Consider the following 27,453-nt stretch of genomic DNA (forward strand, 5'->3'; position numbering starts at 1 on the left):
TGGATGTTGGATCTAATTTATTTAATTAAGAGGGATGAATAACACAATGATAAAGATGGAAATATATATAACGTGTGTGTGTGTGAGAGAGAGAGAGAGAGGCCATGAAGAGTGTTGTAGTCAGCAGAGCAAGGAGAGAGGCTGGGTGTATACAAAGGCAAGAGTTCGAATCTCACGCTAAACATTCAGTGATTAAGACGTTTAAAAATTCAAGGAAAGGTTGGCCAAGATGGCAGCCTCTTCATTCAATAATCTGACTCACGTCAGATTCAGATTACATTAAATTCCCACAGAAAAGGCTGTAGCTCAATGGTAGAGTATCTGCTCTTGTAGGCAGAAGATCCCAGGTTCGTTCCCCAACACCTCCAAGTAATTGCGGGAATGTCCTCTGCCTGAATTCCTGGAGAGCCGCTGCCGGTCAGTGTTGGCAATCCTAGGTTGGATGGACCAGTGGTCTGTCTTGGAATAAGACTACCTTCTGTGCACCTCCTCATTGATCCAGCCCTTTATCCATAACCACGAGGGCTATAATCTTTAGGAAAACCAGAACCCAATGACAAGAGTGTCTACTTTGCATTCAGAAAGTCCCCAGTTTGACCTGTCATCTCCAGGTAGGGCTGAAACCCCATTGAGCTGCTGCCAGTCAGCGTTGACAATATTGAGCTAGATCTGACTCACTAAAAATGTTCCCACCTGTTTCTTCCCCCTCGCCCAGCGCTCTCCAATAAAATTTCCTTTGCTCCCTTCTATCTTCCGTTCATTAAAGTGCTGCTAGGAAGTCAAACAGGGGTAAAGCAAAGTGGTGCCGTCCAGACTCCAGCTCCCAGCAGTCCCAGCCAGCATGGCCACCGCTCAAGAATGATGGGAGTTGGAGTCCAGCAACACCAGGAGGGACACGAGCTCGCCAACCCCGCATTAAAAGAAGGCAGAGTTGTGATGGAGGTAGCCAGGGGCAGTGAAGGCAAGTGAGGGCAGAATTCAAACGTGCAAGAAATGTCTCGCTTCTGCTGCTAAAAAAGCACCAAAGGGGAGAGTCTCTTTTGTCAAAAACGGGGTTTTTTGGGGGGGTCCAGTCCGGCTCCTCCGAGACTCCCCAGTGGTAGAACTGGACCCACGGCGTCTGTGGTTCCTGCACTGCAAGGGGTTCCCTTCCAAGTCTACAATTCTATATATAGTCTTCACAGATGGAAAGCCAGAAACCGAGAAACCGCCTTGGATGTCTTTGTTTGGAGTGTCCGCTGGACCTTCAAGAGGAAAGGTCCCCAGAGACCTCTCTCTCATTTTGCCCCTCCCTCTTCCCTCACCCCCCCAATACATTAGAGCAGTGTGCAATTTCGTCAGTGATGCCCTCCCAACCACCCCCTCCCCCAGTTCTCTCGCCGGTTGCCAGTTTGTCCCATTGGCCGCCTCCGGTGAAAGGTCCGCCTTCAGCTTGGCCTCTGCTTCCCCACGACCACGTTGCCAAGAGCAAAGCATGATGGGTATTTGAGAGGTGGGGGAAAGTCGTCAAGGCCTGGGCTGAAGGGACAGTTCACCCCCCGGAAGGTCGGAGGTCAGTCCTTGGCCTCGTCTTCATGGTGGTGGTGGTTGGAGGCCTCTTCCCCTGGGTGGTGGTGGCCGTAGGGGTGGGGGTGAGGTCCCTCAGCCGGCAGGTTCTCGTCGCCGTTGACGTAGACGTTGAGGAGCGCCCCTTCTTGGCTCTGCTCCTTGCCACATGCCTGGCAGCTGCAATGGAGGATCTTCTCCACCAGTTTGTCCACCCTGGGGATGTCTTCGTTGCTGGGGCAGTCCAGTGTCACCTGGGGGAAGGAGAAGACATCAGAACACAAAGGAAGAGCTTGGCTGCTGGATCAGGCCAATGGCCCATCCAGTCCAGTCTCCTGTTCTCACAGCAGTCAACCTGTAGGAACCCCTCAAGCAGGACCTGAACTCAAGACCCCTCTCCTCTCCTGCGATTCCCACCAGCTGCTATTCAGAAGCACTGCTGCCTCTTGCCGTACGTAGCTCTCAGGGCTAGCGGCCATCAGTGGCTGCCTCCTCCCGAAATTTGGCTCACCATCTTTTTTACAGAGAGCCACCACAATCATCTAACATATAACACCAGTCCTGAAAGACCTGCATTGGCTCCCAGGATGTTTCCAAGCACAATTCAAAGTGTTGGTGCTAACCTTGAAAGCCCTAAATGGCCTCGTCCCAGAATACCTGAAGGAGCGTCTCCACCTCCATCATTCAGCCTGGATGCTGAGGTCCAGCTCTGAGGGCCTTCTGGTGGTTCCCTCCCTGTGAGAAGTGAGGTTACAGGGAACCAGGCAGAGGGCCTTCTCGGTGGTGGTGCCCACCCTGTGGAACACCCTCCCATCATATGTCAAGGAAATAAACAACTATCTGACTTTTAGAAGACATCTGAAGGCAGCCCAGATTAGGGAAGCTTTTAATGTTTGATGTCTTACTGTGTTTTAATGTTTGATGTTTTACTGTATTTTTAATATTTTGTCGGAAGCCGCCCAGAGTGGCTGGGGAAACCCAACCAGATGGGTGGGGTATAAATAATAATAATATATTATCATCATCTAAGAACATCATGAGCCCTGCTGTTGGGCCAGGTCAAAGTTTCATCTAGTCCAGCTTCCTGATCTAACAGGGACTAACAAGATGCCGCTTATGGGAAACCTGCAAACAGGATCTGACCATAAGAGCACGCTCGCCTTCCTGCTTTTTTGTAGCAACTGGTATTCAGAATAATTGCTGACTCCAACCATACAAGCAGAGCGTAGTGATCACAGTTAGTGAATTTCTCTAATCCTCTTTCTAAAGCCATTGCATGTAGTACCCATCGCACATCATGTATGGACCTAGGGGCGAGGTCTAATAAGAAACTTGAGTCTGGCTACCAGATCAGTGGCCTACTTAGCCCTCATCCTGTACTGACATCGGCCAACCAGATGCAACAGCAACGTTCTTCCCACTTGTGATTCCCACTCTAGCCCCTTACTTGCTCCCTCCACACAAATATTCCATCTATTTATTTATTGGAGAAGGGATGCTAATGGGTATTCAGCGAACAGCCCTTCTTGGACGATCACCGCACAAATCCGCTCCACTTCCCAGTGGGGAGGAGTTGCGGTGGACCGCGTGGCCACCCACTCCCCACTGGGGGCGGGGGACTCTGTCCCTCATTGCCTGGGGGATCCCGTCCACGTCAGAGCCCGGCCAGCCAATCCGCCGGCCGGGGGGGCATGGCCAGGGCCGTCTAAACGGAGGAGCGAACCAGAGGACTTCCTCTTTGGCTCACTTCCTCAATCACCCACCCTCCCTATTTTGCAGGTTAGGCAATGACCTTGCTATGGACCTTGGTTGGTCGCCTTGGTTGTCCAAGGGGCCTGGTAGGAATTTTTCCACTTGGCAAATTGGCACTGGCCACTTGGTTTTTGCCTACCTCGTAGCAATCGTCACAACTTTGTTGGGGTTGCGGTTAGGCATTGTTTGACCTTGTGTGAGGGAGGGGAGGTGTGGCCATCACCTGCCCCTCCATCCTTAAGGGTATTCCGTTAAAGGAATCCGGGGGTCTTGATCTAGTCTGAAGCCCGGCTAGGGGGCTAAGGCCTTGACACGAACCCGACGGGAACACTAGGGGGAGCTTGAGTTGGTACGGATCGACAGGGCTCCCCCTACCGGTGGCTTACCCTTACTGGGGACTTCCTGCACAATGAGCAGGAGTCAGATATAGTCAGGTCCAATCAATGCCTAAGCCAATACCGCTCACATACTGTAATTTCAATAAAGTTGTGGCCAAAATTTGCCCAATAACATACCGTATTTTTTGCTCTATAAGACTCACTTTTTCCCTCCTAAAAAGTAAGGGGAAATGTGTGTGCATCTTATGGAGCGAATGCAGGCTGCTCAGCTATCCCAGAAGCCAGAACAGCAAGAGAGATTGTTGCTTTCACTGCGCAGCGATCCCTCTTGCTGTCCTGGCTTCTGAGATTCAGAATATTTTTTTTCTTGTTTTCCTCCTCCAAAAACTAGGTGCGTCTAGTGGTCTGGTGCGTCTTATAGAGCGAAAAATACGGTAAACCTAATATCTGTGTCCTTGTGTGAGTTATTTCCAACGAGGGGGTGGCTGCGGGGTCTCGACACGCAATTTCCCATCCTGAGCGGCATTACTTACCACTTCCCACATGGAGAGGGCTGGCATGCAGGAGTCGCAGTGCACCAGGGACTCGGTGGACTGTGGGAAGGTGTTGGGAACGCTGTAGCTGAAACACTGCCCCAAGCAGGCTCTGCGGACGAGAGGTGAAGATTAGGTAAGGTAAAGGGACCTCTGACCATTAGGTCCAGTCGTGACCGACTCTGGGGTTGCAGTGCTCATCCCGCTTTATTGGCCAAGGGAGCCAGCGTACAGCTTCCGGGTCATGTGGCCAGCATGACTAAGCCGCTTCTGGCGAACCAGAGCAGCGCACTGAAACGCCGTTTACCTTCCCACTGGAGTGGTACCTATTTATCTACTTGCACTTTGACGTGCTTTCGAACTGCTAGGTTGGCAGGAGCAGGGACCAAGCAACAGGAGATCACCCCATCGCGGGGATTCAAAACGCCGACCTTCTGATCGGCAAGTCCTAGGCTCTGTGCTTTAACCCACAACGCCACCTGCGTCCCAGGTGAAGATTACGGTAAAGTAAAGGGACCCCTGACCATTAGGTCCAGTCGTGACCGACTCTGGGGTTGTGCGCTCATCTCATTCTATAGGCTGAGGGAGCTGGCGTTAGTCCGCAGACAGCTTCCGGGTCATGTGGCCATCATGACTAAGCCACTTCTGGCGAACCAGAGCAGCACATGGAAACGGCGTAGGTGAAGATTAGGAAGGTGCTAAAAGCCTGCAAGATGAGGGTTGGGTTCAAAATTGGGGAGGGAGCGCCAAACATCCTGAGTGGACTGAGACCATCCCTTGCCTCTTAAGAAAACAGAAGCATTTTTACTTGGCATTGTAGGAGATGATATAAACAGAAAGGACTGTAAGATGTTTCTATATGCAATGACGGCAGCAAGAATATTATTGGCACAAAAATGGAAGCAAGAAGAACTACCGATGAAAGAAGAATAGAGGATGAAACTGCTGGACTATGCAGAACTAGATAAATTAACAGGAAGGATTCGAAACCTGCAGGACCAGAGATTCTCAGAAGACTGGAGTAAATTTACCAACTATTTGAAAAGCAAAAAATTCCTTCCAGTAGCACCTAAAGACCAACTAAGTTAGTTCTTGGTATGAACTGTGTATCTGAAGAAGTGTGCATGCACACGAAAGCTCATACCAAGAACTAACTTAGTTGGTCTTTTAGGTGCTACTGGAAGGAATTTTTTGTTTTGACTATGGCAGACCAACACGGCTACCTATCTGTATTTGAAAAGCAATTGTGATGAACAGATTACGCTAGTAGGTTTGCAAGAAGTTTTGTAAGGTGAATTATTTGAAATATTGCAAGAAAGATCATGAGGAGCATTATTAGTCAAGGATAATTAAAGGTAATATGAAATTAAGAAATGGATAATAAGTGATAAAGAACGGAAAATCATCAGAGGTGTTGACGGAAGTCTAAAAATATGGTATAAGATGAGAAGTTATGTCGTATGACTGTTGGAACTGATATGTTAGAGAATTAATAAAAATGTATATTAAAAAAGAGAGACCATCCCTTGCCTTCACTGCCCCTAGCTACCTCCATCCCAGCTCTGACATATTTTAATGAAAGGATGGGAAACCTGCAGCTCTTGAAAGGTTTCTCAGCTACAACTCTGGCCACTGGCAATAGGCTGGGTGCGTCCATTGGGGACTGAAGTCTGAAAACAGCTAGAATTAGGCCATCACTTGCCTTCACTGCCCCTAGCTACCTTTAATACAGGGAAGGGGACCATTGGTCATGCTGGGCCCAAGCATGGCCAACAGGTGGTGCTAGAGAGCAAAATGGAGTCCTACAACAAATGGCGAACGGCAGGTTCCTCTTCCCCAAACTAGACCATCACTTGCCTTCACTGTCCCTAGCTACCTCCATCACATCTCTGACTTCAGTTGTTTCTGGACTCCAACTCCCATCTACCCTCACCATTAGGCATGCTGGTTTTGACTGGTGTAAGCTGAAGCCCAACAACAGCTCAAGGGCCATAGTTTTCACACCCCTGTTTTTACAAGGTCATTGCTGTCTTGGGTTCTCAAAATTTTTTACTTACTTATTATTATTCTTTTTTTTAGCGTTTCTTTTATGCCATAAGATTTATATACTGCTTGATTTTAAAAACAACAACAACAGCACCCACCTCAAAGCGATTTGCAAAAAGAATAAAATGAAATTATCGGTGAAAACAGTTAAAAACAGCAACTTAAAACATTTTAAAAAATGAAATAACCTAAAAAACATTAGAATACATGTAGATATTCTACATATCTGGGTAGGCTTGCCTAAACAACAATAACAAAAAATTTTAGCAGCCACTGAAAGCAGTATAGTAAGTGAAAGAAAATAAAATTATTCCACAGCAAGAATTCTTATTGCAAAGTATTGGAAGACACAAGATCTACCCACCAGGGAAGAAAGGCAGATGAAGGTGATGGACTACATGGAACTGGCGGAAATGACTGGCAGAATCCGAGACCAGGGAGAAGAGTTGGTGGAAGAAGATTGGAAGAAATTTAAAGTTTATTTACAGAAACATTGTAAAATTAAGGAATGTTAGAAGGATGTTGGAATGAAGTCATGTGGTTTTAGCAGAAATGTTATAAAGGATTAAGAAAAAAATAGACTGTTAATTGGTGAAAGGAGGGAAAGTAAAGTCACATTATATTAAGATAAATTATAGGCAAAAACTGGGAAAGATGGAAAGGATTTGCTGAAATAGCTAACCGAACTAGAATACAAAAAAGGGAGGTGTGAGGAGGTCAAGGAAACAAGCAAATGAAAGATAAGTTATGGGAAGGTTTGTTGTGTGTGTTTTTTTAAAATTGTTCCTATTTTTCTGTTTTTTCTTTTTTTATTACTGTGATGTGTTGTCTTGTTTTTGTGTAATTTGGTGTTTTCTCTTTTTTCTTTCTGTGACCTTTAAAACTTTAATAAATATTATTTTTTTAAAAAAGAAAATAATTATTAAAGGTGCCTGTCTGATATCAAAAGGCAGGGAGTTCCAAAGACTGGGTGCTGCCACCTTAAAAAATTGAGTTCTTACAAATGTGGAACTATTAATAGTGTCATGTGTGCCACTTTTCATCACGGCAGAAAATTACAAATTGGTTTACAGCCACGATGCTTTTACTTGTGATACGTTAACAGGAAGAGGCAGAAATTAATTTCCGGAGTCGTGCTGGCCAGAGCTGGTGGTGAAGGAATGGGTTTCTGTGCAGTCAGTCTGAAACTGACTCAAAACCCCCCTTTTTCTTCTTTCTCCAAGAGAGCATTTCTAAAATGCACTAACGAGCTGTTGAGCAAATGCCTAACAAGAACACAGCTGTATAAACAAAGCTCTCTCCTTTATCAGTCACGGCAAAGGATGGCCTTGGCTGTTCCAGTGGAGTAGGGATGGCACGTCTAGGTCTTATCTTACATTCTGAACACACTCTGACGCACAGACCTAGTCCGGGAACAGCGCCAGAGTGTGTTCTTGGAGTTGGTGACCTCTTGCTCCAAAATAAGAGTATAGGAACAGGAATACCCTTTTATGGTCAGAAGTACAGGAAGGAAAACCCTTTTATGGTTAAGCGTACCGGAGCAGGAACATCTGTGATGTCAACCTGCGTGTAGAAGCTGACGTGGCTGGATTCCTGGGGAAGGGGGAGAGGGTACCTGGAAGATATATATACTGCATGAAATCTCTCATTTCTTTGGACCTGCTGTGGACTGACCACACAGGTGCCTTTCTGCTGCCCTGGAGAGCAGATATAAATAACTCTTTCTCTGAACCAACCCTCGGTGTCATTTGACTTCCTTCCTCCTGTCCGGGAGCAACACTCACCCTACCAATTGGTAAAGTAATAAGGCTACAGTGGAAGTTGGGAGTGCGACACAGCTTGGGAAAGATGGCTATGGGAGATCTGGAGATGTTGGATCCATTGGCCCAGTACTGTACCTGTTCTGGATGGATTTGGACTCGCACCCGCTGTGCCCAACGATCTGGGTGATGTTCTTCGCCTCGCACCAGGCGCTCTTGTCTGGAAAGAGGGCCAGCTTGCTAATGGGAGGAGGCGCCGCCAGGATCAAGGCCGGGACGAGGGTGGTCACCAGGAGCTTCAGCATCTTGGCCTTTTCCGACGAAATCCTAGAACTGGGGGAAAGGGGTTCGAGAAGGATAAGAAGCGTCAGAACACCAGAAAAATCTGCATTATATATTCGTATCGTATCGTAAAACCTTTATTGGCATCACCTACAACATCCAAAACAAATCAATACAGAATTACCACTACTTTCTTGGGCTCCATGATCACTGCAGATGGTGACAGCAGCCACAAAATTAAAAGACGCCGGCTTCTTGGGAGAAGAGCAATGACAAACCTTGGCAGCATCTTAAAAAGTAGAGACATCACTTTGCCAACAAAGGTCCATATAGTAAAAGCTATGGTTTTCCCAGTAGTGATGTATGGAAGTGAGAGCTGGACCATAAAGAGGGCTGGTCGCTGAAGAATTGATGCTTTTGAATTCTGGTGCTGGAGGAGACTCTTGAGAGTCCCATGGACTGCAAGAAGATCAAACCTATCCATTCTGAAGGAAGTCACCCCTGAGTGCTCACTGGAAGGACAGATCATGAAGCTGAGGCTCCAATACTTTGGCCACCTCATGAGAAGAGAAGACTCCCTGGAAAAGACCCTGATGTTGGGAAAGATGGAGGGCACAAGGAGAAGGGGACGAAAGAGGACGAGATGGTTGGACAGTGTTCTCGAAGCTACCAGCATGAGTTTGACCAAACTGCGGGAGGCAGTGGAAGACAGGAGTGCCTGGCGTGCTCTGGTCCATGGGGTCACAAAGAGCCGGATACAACTAAACGACTAAACAACAACAATGAAGGACTTGATCTGGAGTCACCATGGGCGAGTGGAAATTGCTTGCTGGCAAGTGGATTAGGGGTGTAAGAATAGAAGAAGAGTCCTGCTGATCTAGTCCAGCATCCTGTTCTCACAGGGCCTGACCAGATGCCTCTTCTGGGAAACCCGAGAGCAGGATTCGAACACAGGAGCGATTCTCCCCTGCTGGCAACTGGTATTCGGAAGTATCTGTTCTGCCGAGACAGGGCTGTAACTCAGGGGCAGAGCATCTGATTTGCATACAGAAGGTCCCAGGTGCAATCTCTGGCATCTCTAGGGACCCCCTGCCCCAAACCCCTGGAGAAACAACGCCAGTTAGTGTGTGTATGGGGCAGTTTTTCATGTTTCTAACGGAAAGGCAATATTTCAGAGTGTGGCCAGTAGGTGGAGTTCCAGGACAAGACAAACTAGGAAGTTCTGGTGTAAAATGTACTTGGGGGAAGAGGGTGGCTAACATAGGAGCCAACTCCTAGGGGTCGAGGTCCCTCTACCCCCCCCCATAAAATATTTGAGGGGGCAGGCCCCCCCCCAAAATTAATGAGCATTGCCATTCAAATAGTGTGCATGTGCTGCATCATGTGACCTTAAAAAAGAATTAAAATAGAACTTTATTGAATAATACAAATTTCCAGACATATCTGCAAAAACATAATTATTTACATATTTACCAAACATAAACTGTGAAAGAAGATAGAGAGTAAGAAGAAACGAAAAAAGGAAATGCTGTTTTCCATAAACAGTAATTCCAGAATTACACTTACACACATTATAAAATACAAATCTTAATTAAAATATCTTAAGAGACTTCCACCACCTAAACCACACTTCTTTTGTTATTTAATTCTCCTTTACCTCTGTTCTTCATTTCCATCCCTTTAGATCCCTTAGGAACATCATGTGACCTATATGCAAGGTGGGGTTTACCTGTCCCCCCCAACATTTTATTCACGTTAGCATCCCTGGTTGCCAACTGACCAAAGAAAAATCTTCCTGGGATGCTCTTCTGCCTTTAGTACCAGCAGAATGTGAAGAAATTGGCTCTTCGCCAGCATGAAGGGAAGCAATATCAGCATCTCAAAAAGTAAAATGAATTTAAAATAAATTACGTGGGGCTGATAATTTTTCAGGTGGTTTCAGACAGTGGTGATATGTCTCTTCATGCAGCCAAATACAGTGGTACAGTACCTTGGTTTGCATACGTTTTGGATTACAAATACGTCAAACCTGGAGGTGCGTATCCCGGTTTGCAACCTTTTTTTGGATTACAAACCATTTTTTGGGGATTATGAACATATTTTGGGGGGAGGCCTCATTGGTGAAAGCGTGCCCTTGGGTTACAACCTGTTTTGGTTTACAAACAGACCTCCAGAATGGATTATGGTTGTAAACCAAGGTACCCATGTAGTCCATTTTTATTTTTATTCCGCCTTTCTGGTATATTATTATTATTATTATTATTATTATTATTATCCACACCACTTTCTATTTTTAAGGGGGGAAATTCAAAGCTGTTTAGAACACATTAAAACAGGCACAGGCAAACTCGGCCCTCCAGATGTTTTGGGACTACAACTCCCATCATCCCTAGCTAACAGGACCAGTGGTCAGGCGTGATGGGAGTTGTAGTCCCAAAACATCTGGAGGGCCGAGTTTGCCTATGCCTGCATTAAAACATCAAATAAAACAATCCAGTGTTAAAAAGACAGTGTCCTCAAAACGTCGTTGGCAAGCCTTAGAGCAGCAGATCAATTAACCAGAGCTTTAGCTGATTAATTAGTGAGCTCCTTTGGTTCTGGTATGTTATGGTCAACAGAAGGAAAGAGAAAGTTTTGGACAAGCTCTGTTGCGGCAATTAAGAAGACGCCATCTTCAACACATGATTTGCATGCTGTAAAATCATCCCTAAACTTAGACCTTCACTTGCCTTCACTGCCTCCATTACTACTATGTGATCAAAAGCATTTTGATCTGACCACAGCGTTGGGAAGGAACTGTCACTTTCTAATATAAAGAATGCGTGCCATTGGTTCTCAGGAGTACTATGAAATCCATAACCATTGGGAAAGAAATTGAAATTGAAGCAGCCACTATTGCAATGCCGTTATACAAAATCTGTGGTACATCCCCATTTGCTGTGATTCCTGCATTGCCAGACTAGATGAGTCTTGGAGTGCCCTTCCAACTTTCCAATTCTGAGATTCTATGAATATCGTGTACAAAATGGATATTGTAGAGTTGGGAAAGGTTCCGAAGAAAGGGAAACCCAAAATTTTAACAAGTGTGGGTGGGTGTGGAGCGACTCCCTTATGAGGAAAGGTTGAAGCAGCTGGAGTGTTTTGGTTCAGACAAAAGGTAAGAGGTGAAATTATAGAAATTTATAAAATTATGTGCAGCATAGAGAAAACGGATAGAGAAAGGGTTTTTTCTCCCTCTCTCATAACATCAGAACTTGTGAACCTGGATATGTGAGGATTTAGGACAGATTTTTAAAAAACACCTGTGGAACTCACTTCCACAGGAAGTGGGAAACATCCACCAACCGAGGTGGCCTAAAAAGAGGATTAGACAAACCGATCCAGCAAGTTCTTCTTGTGGTCTTATAATATTACAGTGGTACGTCGGGTTACATACGCTTCAGGTTACAGACTCTGCTAATCCAGAAATAGTGCTTCAGGTTAAGAACTTTGCTTCAGGATGAGAACAGAAATCGTGCTCCGGCGGCACGGCGGCAGCAGGAGGCCCATTAGCTAAAGTGGTGCTTCAGGTTAAGAACAGTTTCAGGTTAAGAATGGACCTCCGGAACGAATTAAGTATTTAACCCGAGGTACCGCTGTAGGGATGCAGGTGGCGCTGTGGGTTAAAGCCTCAGTGCCTAGGACTTGCCGATCGAAAGGTCGGCGGTTCGAATCCCTGTGGCGGGGTGCGCTCCCGCTGCTCGGTCCCAGTGCCTGCCAACCTAGCAGTTCGAAAGCACCTCCAGGTGCAAGTAGATAAATAGGGACCGTTTATCAGCGGGAAGGTAAACGGCGTTTCCGTGTGCGGCTCTGGCTCACCAGATGCAGCTTTGTCACGCTGGCCACGTGACCCGGAAGTGTCTCCGGACAGCACTGGCCCCTGGCCTCTTGAGTGAGATGGGCGCACAACCCCAGAGTCTGTCAAGACTGGCCCGTACGGGCAGGGGTACCTTTACCTTTACCTTACCGCTGTACAAGATATAGTAGACTTGGTAAACTCTCTGGCTCTCCTTGATTTTGCATGTTAACATCTCACACCATTTTCAACGTTGCTCAGCTACAAGACGTGTTTTTAAAAGGACTCGTTCGTTATTTTTTTCTCGGCTTCGCAAGCTCGTGTCCTTTAAAAAAGCAAACCAGCCACTTGCAAGTCTTTGCTCCGAGATGTCAAGCCGGGGTTCCCTGCACAGACTTGCCCCAAGAGGATTTCGTACTCCACATTGGCACGGGCAGAAAACCGGTCTCGGGTACACAGGCAAGATACAACTGGGTACCCAAACAGACATGTATCGACACGGACTCTTGCCCAACCGCCCTTGTACGGCAGCCAAGGCGCAAAGCCATGAGCAGCCCTCAATCACCACCCTCCCAATCTTTCCCTGAGCCTTGTTTATAAAGATCTCCCTTCCGTCATGCGAGCTCAGACCCGCACGGACAGATGATGTAAGCAGGCCTGGAGCTTTCAGGGGAAAGAGGACAACATTGAAAGCAACAGCTCCCACACTTGGGATGATCTGGTGGAAATGTCACCATACAGGCATTGGAAATGGCGTTGCGATGTTGCACTAAACGCATACCCTCCAACCTTTTTCTGATGAAAACAGCGACATCCTATTCTATTGTTGTTGTATTTCTATCGTGCCCATCTGATTGGGTTGCCCCAGCCACTCTGGGTGGCTTCCAACATATATATAGAACATAATAAAACATTAAATATTTTTTTAAAACTTCCCTATACAGGGCTGCCTTCAGACGTCTTCTAAAGGTTGTCTCGGGGGGTTGCATAATTCCTCCAAAATTTCTCCGATGAAAATAGGGGTGTCCTAAGGAAAAGCGAGTATGGGACGCGGGTGGCGCTGTGGGTTAAATCACTGAGCCTAGGACTTGCCGATCAGAAGGTTGGCGGTTCGAATACCCGCGACGGGGTGAGCTCCCATTGCTCGGTCCCTGCTCCTGCCAACCTAGCAGTTCAAAAGCACGTCAAAGTGCAAGTAGATAAATAGGTACTGCTCCAGCGGGAAGGTAAACGGCATTTCCATGCGCTGCTCCAGTTCGCCAGAAGCGGCTTAGTCATGCTGGCCACATGACCCGGAAGCTGTACGCCGGCTCCCTCGGCCAATAAAGCGAGATGAGTGCCGCAACCCCAGAGTCGGCCACGACTGGACCTAATGGTTAGGGGTCCCTTTACCCTTTACCTAAGGAAAAGTGGGACATTCCGGGATCCGATCAAATCTGGGACTGTCCCTAGATTCAGGATCAGTGTTAGAAACTGAGATAGGAAAGGTTGGAGCTAAATGGCACCTTAAACCTAGGTTATGGGAGCAACAATGGAATGTCTAGGCGAGCTTTTTTTTAATAACAAGAATACAAAGCTGAAAATGAACGAACTGCAGTTGAAATCTTCATTTTTCACATGGTCTAGTCCTCATCTGAAGACTGCAGAAAGCCAAAGCCATACTTCCCCTGCCCACCCCCCTAATATTCTTAAGAGGGTCTCTTCTCCAGTCTTCAGAGAGTAGCTGGAAGAGGGGTGGGACAGGAAAAGGTCCTCCTTTCCTTCCACTCTGCAGTAATAATAATAATAATAATAATAATAATAATAATAATAATAATAATAATTTATTTATATCCCGCCCTCTCCAGCCGAAGCTGGGCTCGGAGCGGCTAACAACAGTAAAAATAACACAGTTTACATAAAATCACAATCAATTAATCTGAAATCTTAGGCGCAGCACCGCTCCCAGAGCTCAGAAACTGCTCGCGCTCATGAAATTCCAGTTGCAAAATTCGCCCAGAACAATGGGAGTTTTCGAACGCTGTCCGGGATGCACCAGAAGTTTGTCTCGGGACAGATAAAATACAGGACTTCTTCAGGCGGCGTGTAGTCAGACTGTGGAACTCGCTGCAACAGGAAACGGTGATGGCCACCAACTTGGATGGCGTTAAAAGAGGATGAGGCGAATTCATGGAGGAAAGGACTATATCAGTGATGCTTCTGAGTGACAGTTTCTTGGGAAGGGAGAGAGCTTTTGTATTCAGTCCCTGCTTGAGAGGTTCTCAGAGGCATCTAGTTGGCCACCATGAGAACAGGATTCTGGGCTAGATGGGCCCCTGGCCTGATCCTGTTGAGGACTCTGCTCACGCCCTTGAGCTTCTCCAGAAGGCCTTGTTTCCTAACCCCGAGTGGGTCCAGAACAAAGGGCCCCTGGCTCAGCAGAAGAGACCTGCTTTGCATGCAGAAGGTCCCGGGTTCAAATCCTTAGCATCGCTAGGGAGGGCTGGGAAAGAAACCCCAGGAAGCCAGGGCAACTATAATACAGTGGTACCTCGGGTTGCAGAGGCTTCAGGTTATAGACCCTTCAGGTTACAGACTCCGCTAACCCAGAAATAGTACTTTGGGTTAAGAACTTTACCTCAGGATGAGAACAGAAATCGCTCGGCGGCAGCTGAAGGCCCCATTAGCTAAAGTGTTACCTCAGGTTAAGAACAGTTTCAGGTTAAGAACGGACCTCCAGAACGAATTAAGTTCTTAACCCGAGGTACCACTGTACTTAGGCTCAGATTTGGTGTGAAGGTTTTCTGTGCTCCTATCCCAGAGCTGCTAAAATATCCCCATTCTGGGGTCGCTTAATCCTGCAGGGAGTGTGGCGTCGTACATTTAAAACACTATGACGCCACTTTAACGGTCATGGAGAATCCTGAGAATGGCAATTTCTTAACAGCGCTGATCTCACCAAGATCCCCAACACCCAAACTACTCACCAGAGTGGTGCATGCTCTAGTTACCTCCCGCATGGACTACTACAATGCGCTCTACATGGGGCTACCTTTGAAGGGACCCAGAAACTGCAACTAATCCAGAATGCGACAGCTAGACTGGTGACAGGGAGTGGCCGCTGAGACCACATACCACCGGTCCTGAAAGACCTACATTGGCTCCCAGTACGTTTCTGAGCACAATTCAAAGGGTTAGTGCTGACCTTGAAAGCCCTAAACGGCCTCGATCCAGTATGTCTGAAGGAGCGTCTCCACCCCCATCATCCTACCCGGACACTGAGATCCAGCGCCGAGGGCCTTCTGGCGGTTCCCTCACTGCGAGAAGCAAAGCTACAGTCAACCAGGCAGAGGGCCTTTTCGGTAGTGGCACCCACCCTGTGGAACGCCCTCCCAACAGATGTCAAGGAAATAAACAACTACCTGACTTTTAGGAGACATCAGGGAAGTTTTTAATGTGTGGCATTTTGATGTATTTTTAATCTTTGTTGGAAGCTGCCCAGAGTGGCTGCGGAAACCCAGCCAGATGGGTGGGGTACAAATAAATTATTATTAGTAGTAGTAGTAGTAGTAGTAGTATTATGGTTCCCAGGACTCTCCACGACTGTTAAAAGTGGTACAACAGGACTATAAATGCATTGTCCTTTGCCTCAGGATGTTTTGTTGCCTGGGGCAAAGGACAAGGTCCCTCTCCCCTCCATTTGACACCCAGAATGGCTGTTGGGGGGCAGTCCTCCATTTGAGGGCCCTTTGGGTAGCTTCCTACCCTACAATTCTATGATTCTATGACCCTAAAGAATGAAAACTTGACAGATGCCTTGATGTTGCTCATCAACAGTTAGCCACCAGCATACCAGTCATAAATACTCCCCGTCACGGTGAGATGTATTGCATTTCCATTTAAAGGACAGATCTTCTTTCTAAACCTACATCAATATTTACAAATCAGCACAAGCAGATTTTATGCGCAACAGTGCCCTCTTTTGTGCTTCAGGTTAAACATGTGCTGGACGGAACTGTTGTTGTTTAGTCGTGATCGACTCTTCGTGACCCCATGGACCAGAGCAGGCCAGGCACTCCTGTCTTCCACTGCCTCCCGCAGTTTGGTCAAACTTATGCTGGTAGCTTCGAAAACACTGTCCAACCATCTCGTCCTCTGTCGTCCCCTTCTCCTTGTGCCCTCCATCTTTCCCAACATCAGGGTCTTTTCCAGGGAGTCGAGTCTTCTCATGAGGTGCCCAAAGTATTGGAGCCTTAGCTTCAGGACCTGTCCTTCCAGTGAGCACTCAGGGCTGATTTCCTTCAGAATGGATAGCTTTGATCTTCTTGCAGTCCATGGGACTCTCAAGAGTCTCCTCCAGCACCATAATTCAAAAGCACCAATTCTTCGGCGATCAGCCTTCTTTGTGGTCTAGCTCTCACTTCCATACATCACTACTGGGAAAACCATAGCTTTAACTATACGGACCTTTGTTGGTAAGGTGATGTCTCTGCTTTTTAAGATGCTGTCTAGGTTTGTCATTGCTTTTCTCCCAAGAACTAGATGGTCTTAAAAGTGTCTATGCAAAAGGCAAAATCTCAGCGAGACGTTTTGCTTCTAGGGATGCTTCAGGAGAAAGCCAGGCTCTAAGCATCTCTCCAGCACTTCCCACGAACAACCTTTTAAAGGCGGCGCCATCAAATATTGATCAAATACTGGGGCTGCAGCTGGTAAGTGCCATGAATTTGCACTACGACCTGAAAGGATTTGGCAGGTAAAACACAATGGTGTTTAACGCACTGCAGCCTTTGACAGGCAACATGCAGCGGCATCTGGCAGTATTCAAAGGGGCAACATGCAATGGCATTTAATACCGGGGAGGTGACAAGCAAATGCATTTTGTAAGTGACTGCACCTGATAGCTTAACGCTGGTAAATAAGAGGCAGCTAGAGTGCATATTGGAGACGCGGGTGGCGCTGTGGGTTGAACCACAGAGCCTAGGACTTGCCGATCAGAAGGTTGGCAGTTCGAACCCCCACGACGGGGTGAGCTCCCGTTGCTCGGTCCCTGCTCCTGCCAACCAAGCAGTTCAAAAGCACGTCAAAGTGCAAGTAGATAAATAGGTACCGCTCTGGCGGGAAGGTAAACGGCGTTTCCATGCGCTGCTCTGGTTCGCCAGAAGCTGCTTAGTCATGCTGGCCACATGACCCAGAAGCTGTACGCCGGCTCCCTCTGCCAATAAAGCGAGATGAGCGCCACAACCCCAGAGTCAGTCACGACTGGACCTAATGGTCAGGGGTCCCTTTACCTTTACCTTTAAGCATTTGAAAAATCTATTGAAACCAGACATTATAAGTTCATCTTAGGCTGGGTAGTTCTCAAGTCTCTGTGGCTTTGTTTAATGTTTTGTATTTTTCTCAGAAGGTTGATAAAGAATGTATAATTTACTATTCTGTGTATATTAATCGCCAGCATGTTGCATGAGTCACACTACTTCTATCAACAGCACAGGTTGCATTTTTCCAGCAGAGTGTGTATTATACCAGATCACTTGCCTTTTGGACTAAACAGCCTTTCCCACACCTTGCTAAGACTCTCACTACAAGAGTGACAGAAGGGGCAAAGCTGGGTTTCTAACAGACCTTATAAATTGCAGGAACGGAATCTCAAAACAAGAGATTAATCCAGATTAATTAACACAGGGTATGAGCACCACAGAAGCCGAGCATTAATTCCCCCCCCCATTAAAAAAAAGTCACATTAGACTCTGAGTAAAACTTTTAATATGTCTACATATACTTGATTTTGCCAAACATCACAAGTCAGCAAATAAATCTCCATGCCTCAACCGGGTCCTTACGGGACAGAAATTCTTGACATCAGTCCCAGTTAATGTCGCCCTGCACAGCGTGAACCCAGCACGAAAACAAACCTTTTAAAAAAATAAAAATGTCAAAAAAATAGGTGGCCATCCATGCCCTCTGCTTTTATTTTTGTTTCAACTGCATTGATGAAGATGGATAGAACCTAAATTTACACAGGCAATTGCCAAGAGACAATTAAGCCTCCAACTAAGAATCGGAATGGGAATAATTTTTATTTGAATCAGCCACTAGCCATAGCAATAAAATAAAATACAATGTGTTGAAGTTAGAGGTAAATACTATGCAAAATACTCTGTGGAGGTTTACTAAGTTTTACTCAGAGTAGACACATTGAAGTTCATAGACCTCAGTTAGCCAGAGCCGTTCATCATCAATGGGTCTGTTCTATGTAGGATTAGCATTCGATGCAAACACCCAACACATGTGCTCCTTATCAGAATTATTCCATTTCCACTCTTATGGAGCAAAGCTATGAAACACTTTTTAAAAGATGTGGGTGGAGATGAAAAATAAGTCACTATTGAGAAAAGCACGCAACACCACAAGAGACTTTTTGAAAATCAGGAGTCTCTGCGGCATTATAATGATGGCTAATCGCTTGCAAATTCAGGATGGTTTATAAAATGTAGACGCTGTCAGTGAAATTTGCAAAGAACCCACAACCCATCTTGCGTCTTCTCTTGTTGTTTTTTCCCAGTGCCACTTAATAAAGAGACCTGTGAAACTCCAAACCTTGCAGACTTTCCCATCACCTTAAATTGGCTCAGGAAAAGGCAGTTTTATGGGCTGTAGAGGTTTAGGATAGACTTCATCACCGCTGTGGAAGGGATTAGTGTGTACCATTTGCGTAAACAGCAACCCCTGTAATCAGTTCTGGCAATGAAAGGTTGTACGTGCAAACACAAACGCACACAAGCATAGAACCATCAAATTGTAGAAGGGACTGCAAGGGTCATCTAGTCCAACCCTCTGCCATGAAGCAATCCTATACAGTGGTGCCTCGCAAGACGAAATTAATTCGTTCCGCAAGTTCTTTCGTCTTGCGAGTTATTCGTCTTGCGAAGCATGGTTTCCCATAGGAATGCATTGAAAATTAATTAATGCGTTCCTATGGAAACCGCCTTCAGACCAGGTCCGGGGACAGTCTGTCCCCCGACCTCTTCTGAAGGCTGGGGGAGGCGGACAAGGGCTTTTCTTCCCACCCCCAGCATTGTAAAAAAACCCCGGGACAGCAGAGGACTTCTCCGCTGTCCCGAGGTTTTTTAAAATGCTGGCGGGCGGCAGCGAAGCCTTCGCTGCCGCCCGCCAGCATTTTAAGATCGCCCCGGACTGCCTCCGCTGTCCCAGGGTTTTTTAGAATGCTGGCGGGCGGCAGCGAAGCCTTCGCTGCCGCCCGCCAGCATTTTAAAAAACCCTGGGACATTCTCCGCTGTCCCGGGGCGATTTAAAAGCCCCCGGGAAGGCAGGCAGGGGGGACAAAGACTTTTGCCCCCCGCCAGCCTTCAGAAGAGGTCCTGGAAGAGGGAAGCACTTCCCTGCTATCCCGGACTGCTTTTAAAATGCTGGCGGTGGGGAGGAAAGCCTTTCGGCCCCCGCCGGCCTTCCTGGACCTCTTCTGAAGGCCGGAGGGGGGGGGGAAAGGCTTTGCTCCCCACCGCCAGCATTTAAAAGTGGTCCCCGGAGATTTCCCTATGGGCTTTCGTCCATTTTTGAAACTGCTCTTAACCTGAGATACCACTTTAGCAGCTCTTTCCTCTTGCAATGCGAACTTGCAGCTCCCCACATATTCCCGGACTACAACTCCCATCATCTCCCCTCACTGTTGGCCATGCTGACTTAGGACCTGAAGGACCACACTGGTTCTCCAATCATGCCTGGGGATAAAGCCCTCAGAGATTGCTTGCTTGGACTGTGATACCTGGAGGTGCGGCTGGGTTCATGGTCCTCTGCTCTCTCAAAATCAACCCATCAGGCACCAGCGAAAGCTTATAGGCTTGTCCACACAATGACCCAATGCCATCCTGCAGTTACTGCAGGGATCGCAGGATGAAAGGCCAACGTGGACCTTTGGCCCTCTCAGTCCGGCCTTCCCCCAAGCCGTGCCCCTCCTAGGGCCGTACCCCTTATCAACCCCGTTCCCCACTCCCCCCACCTGCCTTTTCCCTGGCTGGGGTGTGTCCTTAAACTGTGGCAATGCCTCTTGTCCTACCACATTCTCGCCAGAGTGGTCCATGCCCTGGTTATCTCCCGCTTGGACAACTGCCATGTGCTCTACTATCTTTGAAGGTGATGATGATGATGATGATTTATTTATACCCCGCCCATCTGGCTGGGCTTCCCCAGCCACTCTGGGCGACTTCCAACCAAATATTAAAATACAGTAATACATCAAACATTAAAAGCTTCCCTAAACAGGGCTGCCTTTAGATGTCTTCTAAAAGTTTGGTAGTTGCTGTTCTCTTTGACATCTGGTGGGAGGGCGTTCCACAGGATGGGTGCCACTACCAAGAAGGCCCTCTGCCTGGTTCCCTGTAACTTGGCTTCTTGCAGCGAGGGAACCGCCAGAAGGCCCTCAGCGCTGGACCTCAGTATCCGGGCTGGACGATGGGGGTGGAGACACTCCTTCAGGTATACAGGACCGAGGCCGTTTAGGGCTTTAAAGGTCAGCACCAAGACTTTGAATTGTGCTCAGAAACTTACTGGGAGCCAATGTACAGAAACCACAACTAATCCAGGATGTGCCAGCTAGACTGGCGACTGGAACCATTTAACACTAGTCCTACATTGTCTCCCAGTACGTTTCCGAGCACAATTCAAAGTGTTGGTGCTTGAAAGCCTGAAATGGACTCGGTCCATCTCCACCCCCATCTGAGGTCCAGCTCCGAGGGCCTTCTGGCGGTTCCCTCACAGCGAGAAGTGAAGCTACAGGGAACCAGGCAGAGGGCCTTCTCAGTAGTGGCACCTCCCTGTGGAACGCCCTCCCATCGGATGTCAAGGAAATAAACAACAATCTGACTTTTAAAAGACATCTGAAGACAGCCCTATTTTGGGAAGCTTCTCATGTCTGAGATGATGATGATGATGTTTTTGCTGTATTTTTGTCACCCAGAGTAGCTGGGGCAACCCCTCTAGTCCCACCCACCTTCTGGATGTGGCCCCCAGAAATTCAGCCAAGAGGGGATGTGGCTCTCAAGCTGAAAAATCCCCCACTCAGCCCCTGAGTCATGGGGGTGCAGAGATGGTGTGAATGAACTTAGCACTTAGCTTATATTTTAATTGCTATTTTGTTAATGCTTTTCATATTGTTTTATAGATTCTAAATGCTGCATTGATCTGTTAACCCCATGACTTGCCGTCATTCTGAGGTCTAGTTTATTTTTTAGTTGCTGTTTTGCTCAGATTGCAACTGCTTTATTGATAATTTGTGGGTTATTTTATACAATGTATGCTGTATTCGCAAAGTGCTGGTATGTTTTATTATGCTACGGTTGTTTATTGGTTGTAAGGCGCTTTGAGATTCATTTGAATGAAAAGCGGCGTAAAGATACAATCAGTCAAATCAAATCCACGTGAGCAAATCTAGGGCCGATGGAACCGCTGGCCACCCACCCATCTCACTCTCTTGGGATCAGCATCAAAGGAGGGAACAAGGAGAGATTTCTTGGGGTCATATAACGCTGAAGCCCAATGCCCCAACAATTTAGCCCCCCTCCCCCAAGATGGTCAGAGAAGACTGCGTGTCCCGGCCCCTTGTGGATAAAAGGGTCCCTCAATGAAGGTGACTTGCCCAAGGACACCCCAAATTCCAAGGCTGTCTCTTCTCCACCCAGCAAATGTGAGTGTGTTTGTGTGTGTGTGTGTGCTAGAGAAGAGGCTACAATTTGGGCTGAACCAGACAGGTTGTCCCCCAGAAGTCCAGGAATATGATGAACGGGGTTTCGGGAAGTGATGCAGAGCAGCAAGAACTACATCAGAATTTAAAATAAGGAGCTGTTCCAGTGAGATGTTGCTCTTGAGAACAATTGGATCCGAAATGCAGTTATAGGGGAATGCAGTGGTACCTCGGGTTACAGGCACTTCAGGTTACATACGCTTCAGGTTACAGACTCCGCTAACCCAGAAATAGTACCTTTGCTTCAGGATGAGAACAGAAATTGTGCTCTGGCGGCGCAGCGGCAGCAGGAGGCCCCATTAGCTAAAGTGGTGCTTCAGGTTAAGAACAGTTTCAGGTTAAGAACGGACCTCCAGAACGAATTAAGTTCTTAATCCAAGGTACCACTATATACAGGTCCCCCATCTCTGCCCTAAAAATAAACTGAAAATCATTTCTAAGATACAGAAAGGGAAAAATCATGCGGGGGGGGCACAATCTTGCCTGCGAGGAAAAAAGAGGAAAGCATTTGACTTTCACCTTTAAATTTTTTTCAGCAGGAAGGTGACTAAAGGAAAGGATAGATATTAGGGAGATTTTCTGCTATCGTGAATAAAGAGAGCTTTTTGCCCTCTCTCATAATACAAGAACTCAAAGCTACCGCCCAAGCCAAATCGGCGAGGTTAAGGGCAGATGCAAGAAAATCCTTGTTTGCGCGACACCAAATCAGCTGATGGAACTCACTGCCACAAGATGCGCAGGTGGCTTACAGACTTAGCTGGCTCTAAAGTGGGACTAGGCACCTTCATGGAAGAGAGAGAAGCCTACCAGCAAGGATTATCCATGACCATTTAATTGGGCCTCAACACCTGGAGGCAGTCTATCTCTGAATGTCAAATACTGGAAGCATCTGACAAGCCACTATGGGGGGAAAGTTGAGGGTCTAGATCAGGGCGGGGGTAGTGATCTACTCACTAGATGGATCTCTGGCCTGATCCAGCAGGGATTTTTTCTATGTTCTTAAGAGGAAGGAACTCATATGACTTCACTGCACAGAGTTTATAGCAAAGAAACGCTTTTCTTTCTCATCTTCACTCACGGTACAAGCCCATTATCTTACAAAGATGGAGAGTTGCCGGTACCCTGCTCACAGTGGTAATTTGCCAGGGGATATGAAGTGAACCCAGTAATGCTAAGATTTCGGGAAGTTTTGGATAGATAGCACAGTTACAGAATCTGACCTCACAAAATTAAAATCCTCAGAAGCCGGTTCTGTTGACTGGGTGTGTTTAAAAATGGTTAGGCTGTGCTAGGGGGATCTTGTTCGACAATAAATAAATGCAAACCCCAAGAACCGGCCATTGTGCGTGCTAAACCACCTTTCACAAAAGCTAGAAAGCCCAAATTAGGCGCAATGATTATCTCTGGGGGGTGACTGAACCGAGGGAATGTTTTTGAAAATTCGGGAGTGATGTCTAAACCACCACCGCAACGTTCTACAACCTCATCGCTTTTCAATGGGGTTTCCCCACCGAAACTCCATCATAAGGACCCCATTTTGGGGGGGGGGTATTAAAATTTGTATTAAAATGGAGAAAGACTTTGAATCTTCCCTAGCCCTCAGGAATTTGGGGAAACTTTTAATCCGCAACATTTTCGCTCTGATTCAAAGGGTGGGTGTTGATACAACTGAGGACAGATTTAGAAAGATAAAATAATCATCATCATCCCGCTGGGATTTTTCAGGGGAAACAGGAACTTCCCCAGCAAAGTCCTCTGGAAAGAATCTGGATGTATTTAGGAAAAATTCGCCCCAGAGGTCAGAGGATGTGAAAAGATGTGAATACAAACTATATATTTTACGAGAAAGGCCAGGAGGCAGAAAGAGCCCTTCAAAGCCATCCTAGATTGCTTTTGTCAGTCAAACCCACTAAGAAAATCTATTACTGAGCAATTTGCGATGCCTTCAGATACGTGTTTTTCTACAGGGGTGCAAGCAAATGTCACTGGGTTTTTTTAAACTGGTTTTGAAAGATCTCATGGCAGCAAGACAGCAAATACTTCTAAGCATGCAGATTGGAACATATGCAACCTTTTAACTTTTCTTTGAAAATGGAAATCTTTTGTTTTCTCTTTGTTCAAGCTCCTCTCCCTCCGCTTTGCCCCCAACCCCCACCCCACCCCAAATGAATTAATTTCAGATTTCTTGGCTCAGTTATTCCCCCCCCCACACACACACACACTTTTGAGGAAAAAAGAGAAGAAGAAAAACAGTTGGGGGAGAGTCAGAGAGACTTGATCAGAGAACGGGCACACACAAAAGAAATTTCCAAAATGCGATTCTTCACGGATTTGCTCCTTTCTTCGCAGGAGAGAGGAAAAGGTGGGAGGTGGAAATATTTTAATGACTCGAAAGCTATGCCCCCCCCCACCCTATCCCGTCTTCATCTGTAACTGATTTCTATTTGTGAGCTATTTCTCCTCTTTCAAACCATCAATCACAGCAGGGAAAAGGGGAGGAAAAGTCGGGATGGGGGGAGAGAAGCGTAAAAATCTGGTCTTGATAAATGGAGAAAAAGAGAGAGACAGGTTTGCTTTCATTTCAGGCTCCCCCTGGAGGGTGGAGGAGAAGGGGGGGACTTTGCAAGGGTGTCTGATGGCTGCCACCTCTGCCTTTGCTGCTGGGAGGTGGGACATGAAGGTAGCCTTGCAAATAAGTCCACAGAGATCACTAGCCTGCATGCCCACCCGCCTTCCACACTTGAGATGGACAGGATGAAAAAGAAAGATTAACACTATTCTTTTCCCTTTCACCAAGCCTCTCTCTCTCTCTCTCTCTCTGCCTCTTTCTCTCTCTAGCTGGTCGCCTAGGAGTGAGAGTTACTCGCCCCAGAAGAGCAGGCTGAGTCACGGGCCTGGAAAGAGTTGTGTGGATTCCCAGAGATAGCTTACCTCTGTGGCAACCAGAGGGATGGTTCGCGTGTTTGCCACAATTCAACATGGGACAAGGTGGTGATGAAGTTTGCCAGAATTAGCCGGCTGGAGGAATTATAAACTCACTTAATGAAGGGAGCAGGGACGGGTAGATCGGTCCATTTCAGTTTGTCGTTTTCAGAAAGGCCACTGGATCAGGCCTCTGTGGCTCATCTCGTTCAGGATCCCGTTCCCAGAGGTCAGCCTGCCACCTTTTTCCATATCAATTTGCCTTGGGGGGGGGGACGGATGGGAGATGTCCTCAAGCAATTGCACCAGCAATTTAGTCTGCATCCAGTTTTGTCTAATGTGTGCATTTTTGCAAAGCAGTGTTCCCTAATACAATGCAAAATTGTATGTGATTTTCACTAATAGAGGGATTTTACTAGACACTTTACCCTGGCCTGTGTTTTCTTCTTGTATGCATCACTCAGCTGGAGAACCCCATTGCAAAATTTCGAAAAGCAACGAAATTGTCACCTGCCGTTCCACAAGGGGTTTAATTCTTGTATCCTGCACCTATTTTTCCTGCCGCCCTGTGACTGTACTCTGTGTGTTGTTTATAAAATCAAATAAATGCATTCAAAGCGCAAACTCCGAAGGACGGACACGTTTCGCTTTGCACCAGATTTTCTCGGAAAGCTCAAATTCGCTAGTTTCACCTTTCAGTGCAGACTGAATCGTCCTGTTCCCTATTAAGGAGTAAACTAGGGGACAGTTGGGTGTCAGCTGAAAAGCAGTACAGAATCCACTGGAAAATATAATCTGTGGATGCTTTGATATAGGCGCATCGGCCACCAAGCAAAAGAAGATGCGGTACAGGTCATCACTGGTGGGTGGAGGAAAAGTGGCGACCGCGTTCCACTTTTACTATATGTGTAGAAAGGTCCTGAAATGATGACCATCACCTACTTCCTTTCATATCTCTCCCTGTTCTAGCCTGACGGAGCAACTGAGCCACTCACACAACACCATCTGAGATGTATGAATCATGTTCGTAAAGAAGCATCATGCCACAGATGTTCAAAAGCTGTTACGATAGGTTGGAAAACAGAGAACCTACATTATTAAAATCAGATGTGCGTTCTGGGTTTTTTTTAATGCCTTTTCATATCAACCTCAGAAGCACAGCACCAACAAAGTTCTACTCCTGAGTATACCCTTTGAAACTAATGGACCTACATTTGTCAAAACCCACAGGGTCTTACTACTGAGTGCGACATGCTGGATACAACCCCACATTTTTATACTTTTGAAAAAACAACAGTTGCTTTAATATCGATCTTTTTTCTTTATTTGTACGGCAAGTTTCACACACTGCATTAATGGTCGAAAATCTCGTGTCGCTGAACTTGGCCAATGTCAGAATTGGCAAAACGTTCGGGTCACACAAGACGCTTCATAAGTAAGCTAAATCTCAGCTACCCACAGGGAGCCAGAAGGGATATACAATCATAGCAGAGAAGGCACCGGAAAATGGTTACTTACCATTAAATGGACTGGTCGGAGAGGTGTTCCATCAAAACTTCCTCGGATAATATTCTTGTCTCTTCTTTTTTAAGGGGGGGGGCACTCAAAAATTAAAACACCTCATTATCCAGTAAAGTGTGGGCTCCGATTCCTAGCCTTTCTGTAAGCAAATTTCCTCCAAAGGTTTATTTCCAGTTCATCCCAAACGTTTAAGCGAAACGCGAAAGGATATTTTTGCGGGGAGGTGGAAGACAATTCCTTGCAACCTGAACTTCAGCAAAACTTTTATCTCCTTCTCAGGAACGGAGGAAAAATAAATTATTTCCAAACCAGGCACTAGGATCAAAAAAGTCCGGGGGGGGGGGAAACCCTCTAGTCCATTCAGAGTGACTTTTTTTTCTCCCCCCTTGGTCAATAATTGAAAGTGTAGGGGGTGGAACTATTGAAAGCTTCACCCCCCCTCCTCGAAAAAAAATCCCCAAGTAAATCAGAGATCGGAGCAGAAAGAAGGCTAGGAAAAAGAGCGAGGAGGAACTCTTAAAAGCTGCTGCTGCTTTCAAAACAATATGCAGGCGTAATAATTATTTGGGGGAGGCGGAAAAATCCCAATTATAATAAGTAGAGTTTTGCAGAGTGCGGCGCAGCTCCTGTGAAAGATCCGAGCTTCCTACAAATGCAAGAATGTCCAGCTCTGAAGAAGAAGAAGAGGAGGAGGAGGGGGAAAGAGGGGGAGATTTGAACTTTCTCGGTGCTTTCTGGCTAGGCTCAAAAAAGGAAAGACAGCAGGGCTCTCCTCCTAGTAAATCAACCCCCCCCTCCCCGTCTCTCCTCCCTTTTTCTCCGGGTAAATCAACCAACCCCAGCCTTTGACTGCTCCCTGTTGAAAAAAAGAAAAGAAAAGGTGGTGTCGGTGTGGGAAGCAAATCCTCACTGCTGCCTCTTTTGCCTCTTCAGTGGAGCAAGATGATATTGTGAGCAGACAAGAACCAGCTAGCCAGGACAAGGGGGGCAATGGGTGGCGATGGTTGGTGGTGATGGGAGATAGTGCCCTCACCCTGCTTTCTTTTTTTCTCTCTCTCTCAAGGGCGAGGTGGCTTTCCTGCCCTTGCAGCGCGGACTGGAGGCGGGCCAAGAAACCCCTGCAAAAGTGGCTGAGAAGGCAAAGGGGTCTGGACTCCAAGGAAAACAAAAAATGAGGGAGGGA

The 27,453-nt window shown here is 46.8% G+C and overlaps 1 protein-coding gene across 1 annotated transcript; it reads right to left on the minus strand.

The window, feature by feature from the left end:
* Window positions 1-27,180, minus strand: LOC309376962 (neuroblastoma suppressor of tumorigenicity 1). The gene is made up of 4 exons (XM_081923922.1): window positions 26,268-27,180; window positions 8,113-8,307; window positions 4,169-4,280; window positions 1-1,799 (listed from the first exon to the last, which is right to left on the minus strand). The coding sequence occupies exons 2-4, from the start codon at window positions 8,277-8,279 to the stop codon at window positions 1,554-1,556; spliced, it is 525 nt and encodes a 174-aa protein (XP_081780048.1). The 5' UTR covers window positions 8,280-8,307; window positions 26,268-27,180; the 3' UTR covers window positions 1-1,553.
* Window positions 27,181-27,453: the final 273 nt, after the last annotated feature.

Source organism: Podarcis melisellensis, assembly GCF_964234715.1.
Source record: "Podarcis melisellensis genome assembly, chromosome: 8".
Taxonomy (NCBI): domain Eukaryota; kingdom Metazoa; phylum Chordata; class Lepidosauria; order Squamata; family Lacertidae; genus Podarcis; species Podarcis melisellensis.

What these genes read in the sequence shown, in the direction of transcription:
- LOC309376962 (XM_081923922.1), bottom strand. Translation starts at nt 8,279, where the DNA reads ATGCTGAAGCTCCTGGTGACCACCCTCGTCCCGGCCTTGATCCTGGCG. An exon ending in TCCAAATCCATCCAGAACAG is followed by an intron (nt 4,281 to 8,112) that starts GTACAGTACTGG and finishes TCTCGTCCGCAG; the next exon opens with AGCCTGCTTGGGGCAGTGTT. An exon ending in CCCTCTCCATGTGGGAAGTG is followed by an intron (nt 1,800 to 4,168) that starts GTAAGTAATGCC and finishes TCCTTCCCCCAG; the next exon opens with GTGACACTGGACTGCCCCAG.